General features: G+C 36.2%; 2 protein-coding genes across 2 annotated transcripts; one reads left to right on the forward strand and one right to left on the reverse strand.

The window, feature by feature from the left end:
• The first annotated feature begins 910 nt into the window (after positions 1-910).
• LOC125830070 (uncharacterized) lies at positions 911-3,371 on the forward strand. The gene is made up of 4 exons (XM_049509294.1): positions 911-945; positions 1,029-1,149; positions 2,839-2,911; positions 3,087-3,371. Exons 1-4 carry the CDS (start codon positions 921-923, stop codon positions 3,333-3,335), a joined length of 468 nt encoding a protein of 155 aa, XP_049365251.1. The 5' UTR covers positions 911-920; the 3' UTR covers positions 3,336-3,371.
• A 2,726-nt stretch (positions 3,372-6,097) lies between these two features.
• Positions 6,098-7,976, reverse strand: LOC125830045 (glucan endo-1,3-beta-glucosidase 8-like). Its single transcript, XM_049509261.1, has 2 exons — positions 7,546-7,976; positions 6,098-7,280 (listed from the first exon to the last, which is right to left on the reverse strand). Exons 1-2 carry the CDS (start codon positions 7,881-7,883, stop codon positions 6,098-6,100), a joined length of 1,521 nt encoding a protein of 506 aa, XP_049365218.1. The 5' UTR covers positions 7,884-7,976.
• Between the last annotated feature and the right edge of the window lie 238 nt (positions 7,977-8,214).

Below are 8,214 nucleotides of genomic sequence, written 5' to 3' on the forward strand. Positions count from 1 at the left end.
GAGTCGAAGCCGGATCTCGAGTTAGGATTAGGTTGAATTTAAGATCGGGTGTTGAGGTCGGGTCCCAAATTAGGTGTTGGGATGGAGTTTTGAGTCAGGTTTTGGATTGAAAGTCGAGGTCGGGTCTTATATCAGGTGTAGAGTTTGGGTTTTGAATTGATCGTCGGGGTCGGATGTCTGGACCGAATGTCGAAGTCGGATCCCGTCTCAAAAGGTGGGTCCGAATTGCAATCGAATTTGGGTGTCAGGATCATATTCCAGTTCGAATGTTGGGTCTGGGGTTGGGAGTCAGGGTTAGGTCCTTGGTTGGGTCTTGGGATTGTGTTTCGATTCAGATCATGATTAGGGTCGGGTCCCAATTCGAATATCGAGTCCCATGTCAGGGGTAAGGTCGCGGATCGGGTGTTGAATCAATTATCAGGGTTGGTTTCCAGGTCAGAAACTATTGTCCTAAAAAGTATTTTCTACTCTCTAGCCAAAAATAAAAGATATTTTCTAAAAAAATCTTTTTCATTCACCAAATCAAACATGAAGAAATAACCAACTTATTTTCCATGCAAAACATTTTCCTTCCTACCAAACACACTCTTAATTGGACTTGGAAAAAGAAATTAGTAGATTCTTCTTTGAGGCAAAAGTTATAGTCCATTCAAGTTGAAATACAATATTTTGGCATGCATAGTCTTTTGGTTGTCTCAAATGTTAAAGAGTAGTGATCAAACATTCCTTCCTTGGCTACCAAAAGTCATATGTATCAATTTGTACATAGAAAAGTGTCAAAAGTGTTTTTGCTTCATGCTCAAGATATACTCATCCTCCTTTTCAAGTCTCATTTTACATTAATAGATCATCTGTCTTAATTTGAGGTAATATATATATAAGTCTTTGTTCTTGATCATTTCACCTAATATTTGCATAGTATGGGACAATCCCTCAAGAAATTTGGTCTATCTTCTTTCTCTCTATGTTGCACACCTCATTTCTTTTCATGTCAATTTTTGTAATATTTTTGCTTTTTTTTTTTGCAGCAAATGGTGAGCAGAGTGATAATATTGGTCCAATAATAGACAATTGCTACATCACTCATTTTAACAACACTAAGAAATGGAGCTTAGCACAATTTTGCCGTGCAGTCTGCCAAACAGTCGAGTAAGTAACACTACATCAAAAATGATCTTTAGCGGCAATTAATTAATGGCAATGACTTAATTGCCACTAAATATGTACTTTTAGCGGCAATTAGCACTCTTTGTATATGTCCTTAAAGCTTTTAGTGACATTAGATCCAATGACAATTAACTAATGTCTGTAAAGGCTTTAACACTCTTTGTTAATGTGTATATTTATTGCCGCTAAAAGGTGTTTTTGTTAAGTGTGATCTTCCATGTTCCATACACTATCATTTCAACATGATTTTTGTTCATGCAAAATGTCTTCAAATGTGTCTGTGCTCCACTTAACTTAGGCCACCTTAAGCTGCTTCAACTTTTGTTTAAACACAACACACAAAATTAAAAAAGAATTTCCTAGTAAGTCAGTTGTGATTTACTATACCAATGAATGTTTCATGTTGTATCCAAAATTATAAGAAGATGTAAGTCCTAATGATACATATGTTGTTCTTCTTGCCCACATGTTAATACAAGTGATGCATGATCTAAACTAGTCCTTGATAGATGCTCTACCTCTACAAAGACAAATCAGTTGTAGAATTCTTCATTTACCAATATTCTGTCATGTCTTTTGAAGAGCCCTCTCATTTCATCAAGTGGAATAACTACCTTTAACTTCACATGAGACATAACCTGGAAAACATCTTCATTATCTCCCTCCAAAGCAATCTGATTAGTGACCTCAGTCTCTTTTATGGTCTCCATGGAATGTGTAACAAAATCATTCAAAACTTTGTTTGAAAAATACTTTTTTAATGTGTCAGCACATATCTTGGCTACCCCTGACTCTAGACTTTCTATGGTATCGTTTACCTCCTCTATTTGTAATGGGCTTAAATGTCCATTATTTTCTGTTATGTTTTCTCCATTCATAAAACCTTATTCATTCGCTCTTTTTACTTCTTTAAATACTAATCCACTCTATAGTTTGAAATAATGACATATTCTCTCACTTATTAGTAATTTCAAATCAGATTTCAAGTCAGATATACCACTCCTTCAAATTTCAAGTCATATACATGTATCTTTGATACCATATATTTTGAAATACAAATTCATAGGGAGATAGACGAGCTAGAGAGGGAGAGCAAGCAAGAGAGTCAACATTGACACTAGTTACATGTAATACATTTTCGAATAAAGATACATAGGGAGAGAGGCAAGCGAGAAAGTCAGTATATCCAAATACATGCGAAATATCACGCTTGGATCGATACAATGTATCTGAAAGAAATTACACTTAATTTGACCCACATGTATTCAAGATACATGCATTTGAGCGCACCAAATATACATATCCGGCGAAGTAAATATGGTACAGAAGATTCATGTCATTAGTGTGAAAAATAAAGATGATTATGGTACAGAAGATTCATGTCTTCGTTCCAAAATTCTTCCTTTTAACTTTCTAGCTTCCTCTTCTTCTTTAGTTGAATTTTTCGATCTTAGTTAAAGATCTTGAGCTAGCAGAAGGTCCCCATTATACTTTTCTTCTGCTATTCTCTTCGATTAGAGCCTACAAATTTAATGACCTTACAATTGTCTGTCATAAGCTATTATAAACCTTATTTATTTTCCGTTTAATCTAATCTCTATCGAAGAATTGAAACAACAAATGAAAAGTAAGTTTAAATCTCTTTTATATTCATGTTATATTGTTTGACAGAGATATCAACAAAGAGCTAGGGTGCACACAGTTAAGGGTGCCAGGGATTGCCACACTCGAGCGGCTGCACCAAGTAAGCATGCAAATGACACTTTTGTCTAACAATTGTGGTTATTCTTTTCACATTAACAATATGTTTTTCCATACGTAAACTAAAATCCTTAGGGAGCAAATCAATATTTAGTAACAAAAATAGTTGTTTACTCTTAAAGGACATGATATAATAGATATTTTAATTCAATTTTCAGGAATATGAGATTTGCAGTGGAAAATCATTGAAAAGGGAAGAGTATCACAAAATGCTTGTTGAAATAATTGGTGAAACAAAAATCACAGGGTTGGGAGCCAAAGACGTATTGTTATACTTGTTTGGAGTCCCATTCATTACATTATTCATCAAGCAAAGTGTTATTCCACAAGCCATCCCTAATTACATCTTTATTCCTGGTGTCACTTCAGCAACTGTTTTTCTTCTAGCCAAACTCCATATGATTTGAATATCTTATTATAAAAATGTTATCTCCACTTCTCTACTTGTCTTTTATTCCATCATCATATTTTAATTGTGAAATATATATGATCATTATATTTGTGTGTATACTTACTATATATATGATCATTTATGGTTTCTAAGCAACTAACATGAACCAACTACTATCCTATCCCAAATTTCAACAATCAACATGCATTCACATTCTCGAGCTCAATCAAAACGACGGGAAGCCATAGCCTACCTCAAAGTAGACCACACGCGCTCTAAAATCATAATTCTGGAGCTTTGAACGCTGCCACGCTATCAAAAATAGAATCACAACGTCAATACGGACAGTTTGACACCAAAAGCACAACAATTGGAGCCGGACCCAAAATCAAGTCAAAAATGAAAATATGGGATTCGTGTCGAGAATTCCAAAATTGACTCTGTCAAAACGCCCAATTGAGTTTAGTGAACTTGTGTCCCAAAATGGGCCACTATTCAAGCTTGAAAATCTGGAAATTTAGCTCATGCAACACAACCCAAAGAAAAACTCCATTAGTGGTCAAAGAGAGGTCAAGGGAGCAAGAACTAATCTCTGAAATGAACCTACAATGCCTTCCCGAGGGTTCCCACACAATGCTTCAACAATTTCCAGCAAGAAATATTAATTCCTCCAGAGAATCGAGCTGAGAAAACTCAAAATCGAACTTAACACAATGGTGAAAAAGACCCCCAAATGGTCTTTAACTAACTGCATGTGCCGCAAAAGCGGTCACTAACGCTTCTTAAGCGGCACCGCAAACACGGCAGGCCACCCAGACTGACCATCTCTTAAGTGATCCCCTGGCCGCTAAAGCGGCAAGCGCTTAAGCGAAGCCAAGGCCACTAAAGCGACTGACCCCTCGCTAGCCAGGTCTGCCACAGTGAAGAGCCGAAGACCACTTAAGTGACACCAGGGCTGCGAAAGCGACTGCACCATGAGGCATCAGAAAATATAGCCAAGTCCCACCGGACTCTGCTTAGGTGCTGGGGATTGGTTGGAAACCCCGTGCACACAAACGAAATATGCTACCACACCAAATTTAGCATTTTGGACTCAACGAGATCTCGATAAAAGTGGGTCACACACCCAAACTCCATTTTATGTCAAATTCCACAAGGGGGCTCAGGATCCGCACCAAGGGTCTTCTAAACCAAACTCGGTGTTTCGAAGCTGACGGAACTGTCATAATTTCATTCTGAAACCATATTCCTAAAATTTTTGACCTCTCGTTCAAGTTTCAGAAGCTTCAAAATACAAAGACTTGCACAAAATCCAAATGAATGACAAGGTAACTAAACGGTCAATTCCAGCAAGTCACAAATGACTTGAAATTGCTATAGGAATGCTCTAAATAATGAAAAGAAGGTAATAACATAGAAATGACCTAGAGGGTCATAATTACACTAACTCAATATTTGTCTCAATTGTTGCAGAAATAATGAAGCTTACAAACCAAGGCTGAAAGCAACAACCCTCCTATTGAAGATGCCAGATTGGGCCTCTATCAGTACATACTACATACAACATGAAATATATCTCCCTCAAGAAATTGGGCATCAACAAATATAAATGACTTGTAAATTCTCTAGATATGAGTAACATGACTACTTTGACTCAAAATGTAATAGTAGACTCGATGGCGATCATGAATACGATTATCAATTCTCAATATGAAGCTTCACAAGTAATTCCTAAGATAAACAAAATATAAGATCGCAACAATATTATATTCCAACAACCAGTTCAATTTCTATGATCTCAATATATCGCAACATAATAAAGGCATACTAACTCTTTGATTTTTATGGGTAGAGCATATAAGGGTATCAATAAACCAAAAGTGTATCGAACTCATTGATTTCAAGAAGTGGATTAATTTCAATCAGTCCATCAAATTAAAAAATGGCAATGAGATCTCTCTACATATTGACCGGCACCACATGTGGCTGTCACGTGTCCACCGCGGCCAATTTTGTCCTATGTGTATTCAATAGTAAAACATACACATATTTTTACTTTAATTTGAAGATATATGTATGAGTGTTTTGATTTTCTGAAAATTAGACTCAATGATATTGAATTTGATATATAGTATGGCCTCTAACTCTATATATACCAAGAGATATTCTTGTTCCAAGTTAGACAATGTTTGAAGGCTCCCGTTTGCTTCTAACTAATTTGGTCTAACACTTGTAGTGATAAGTATTTCTTGATATAATTTCCCATTGAAAACCTTAATCCTATGATATCATACCAATTCATCGACATTTACAAGTTGTAAATATAATTTAAGTTGCGGGGTATTATGGAATGGTGTGTGGTGTTCCACCCACACCCCTTATTTATTCGAGAAATGTTATGTCTTTTCCTTCTTCCTTAACACTTTGTATTTCTCTTTATTCTCTATGGGATTCGACCCAAATGACAAAAAACATCATAAAATCCATCACATGGTTTAAAGATTTACAAAAATTTATAGAAAGTGTGGTAGCATGTACTCTATATATATATATATATATATATATATATATATATATATATATATATATTTAACATATGTAGTACACATACAATAAAAAAATGATGAGTTTGCTTGCCAATCCAAAGGAGATCAAGCAACATCTCATGATCCATACATTTTATTTGAAAAAAGATTACATTTAAATATCGACTCTCCACAAAAATAACAATCCTATAGGGTAGAATCACAAATTATTAAGTAACAAAATAAAATTCATCTACATGAAAAATAGTGAAACAAGAAAAGAGATTCCCATGGAAGCAAAGGCTAAAAATTTTGGAGTTGAAGGAGAAGTTGATGATGATGATGATGAAGGAGCCTTAGCGTCTGAGTGATCGGAAGAAGGAAGAGGGGAAGGAGAAGGAGAAAGAGAAGTAAGTGACTTGAAGCCAATGGTGAAATTGCAAGTCCCTTGAGATGGATCCTTTGTGGTTACTGTTGCCTTGCCTTCAAAATTACAACTATCATCTTTTTGTTGGTTGTTTTGGAAATAGGCATTCACGGCGTATGAGGCCTTGGCAGCGTCATTAAGGCTTTGGCAAGATGATCCATTAGTAAGAGGTGTACAATCTGCGCGGTCACAAGCATATGTCATAAGATAAGTAAAATTTTTAACATCCGGCTTGATCACACACCATTTTTTGGAGAGTTTTTCTACATTTGGCACGGAGACAAGAGTCTTTTTATTTCCATGTAAATCAAGAGGGAACTTTGGCGTTCCATCGTCATAGTAAAGTCCCCAATGTGTCTCAAAGTTTCCTGGGAGTGTGCTCTTCCTATCCTCATCAAATAAGGCAAATAGGTATGCCTCAACATTTCCAGGGCGACGTGGGCTACCTTTTCCTTTAGCAAGATATGATACAAATCCTTTATAAAACTTTTCAGCCAATGTCACATTACCATAATTGTTTCCATCTGTAGGCCATCCCATTTCTCCTACCATAATGGTCATGTTGCCATACCCTGCTCCCGCCAGAGCAGCTGCACAAGTGTCAAGATTGGCATCAAAGCAGTTGGTGTATTCAACACCATCTTTGTCCTTAAGAGGATTGCTCACACCATCAAAGAAGGCATAGTCAAAAGGGAAGGCACCATTTCCATAGAAAAGACTAAGAAAAGGATAAATATTGACCATGAAAGGAGCTTTATTCTTGTTCAACACCTTAAGAATATAGTTGAGTGGATCAATGATGTCAGCGCGAAAAAATCCCCCAGAAGGTACAGGATTCCAGCTTGGTGACAAGTAAACATCAGCATTTAGAGGTACAGTTGCCTTGGTGGTGTCACCAAGTCCAGCATCATTTAGTGCATTTTGGATATTCTCTAATGCTGGCCCTGTAACATTTGTCAATGTATCCTTGTAATCTCTCAAGAATGGCTCATTACCAACACCTACAAGTCTGCACCAATTATAAATACATTATTTATGAATGATGTTTAATGATACACATAACAGATAAATGTGTCCTTTAGCTTCGCCAATTTTGGGTGGACACTTAAACTTGCATCCTAGGTGTATTAGGACATGTTTAATTTTATAGGAATTTAAGTACCTAGTTATGTACATTCAAAGTTGGAGGGTATAGATGTAAGCTGACATCAAGTTAAAAGGCATGTTTATGTATATGACAAATGATGAATCAAAAGGTAAAAAGATGCACTTACGTGATATTAACTCCTTTAGGAGACTTAGGCTCATAGCGTGTGACGTTTTCTTTTACCCATTTCTTGGCAACATCAGGATTGACCAAATCCTTGAGGAGTTGATTAGAGATGCCAATCATGACCTCAATGCCAGTTCCAGCCAAGGCATTCAAGATGGTCTCATCATTATTGAAAAGCTTCACCTTCTTAATGCCATTTTCTTGCAACATTTTGACTACATCTTTAGGAGGCAACTTGTGGGAGGAGATGTCACCCCAGTTAACCCCAAGTCCTTCCACATTATGCCCCAAAAACACCAAGAATGTTACTAGGAAAACATTAACTAAAAGTTTTCCCATTTTACTTTTTTTTGGGGTTTTGTTGTTGTTTTATTTTTTTTTGGGTTTTCCTGCTGGCAGGAGGGAAAGGGGGTATGGATTCTTAGACACCTGCCAATGCAAACAAAAACAATGGAGATGGATTTATAGATGAATACAAAGTGCCTACAATATTATAGAGGCATTGAATTAACCAATCATTACATTAGAGGCCTAATAATGTCAAAGATTAAGGAATGGCTTTGCTTATAATTAGGACAGTTTGAAAACTAGAGAACATAAAAAAATTAATGATAATATTTTTAGTTACTCTAAAAATTACAACCACACATGAGTAGTTTAGTTGTCTTTT

Source organism: Solanum verrucosum, unplaced genomic scaffold, assembly GCF_900185275.1.
Source record: "Solanum verrucosum unplaced genomic scaffold, falcon-dt-bn FXZP01000151.1, whole genome shotgun sequence".
Taxonomy (NCBI): domain Eukaryota; kingdom Viridiplantae; phylum Streptophyta; class Magnoliopsida; order Solanales; family Solanaceae; genus Solanum; species Solanum verrucosum.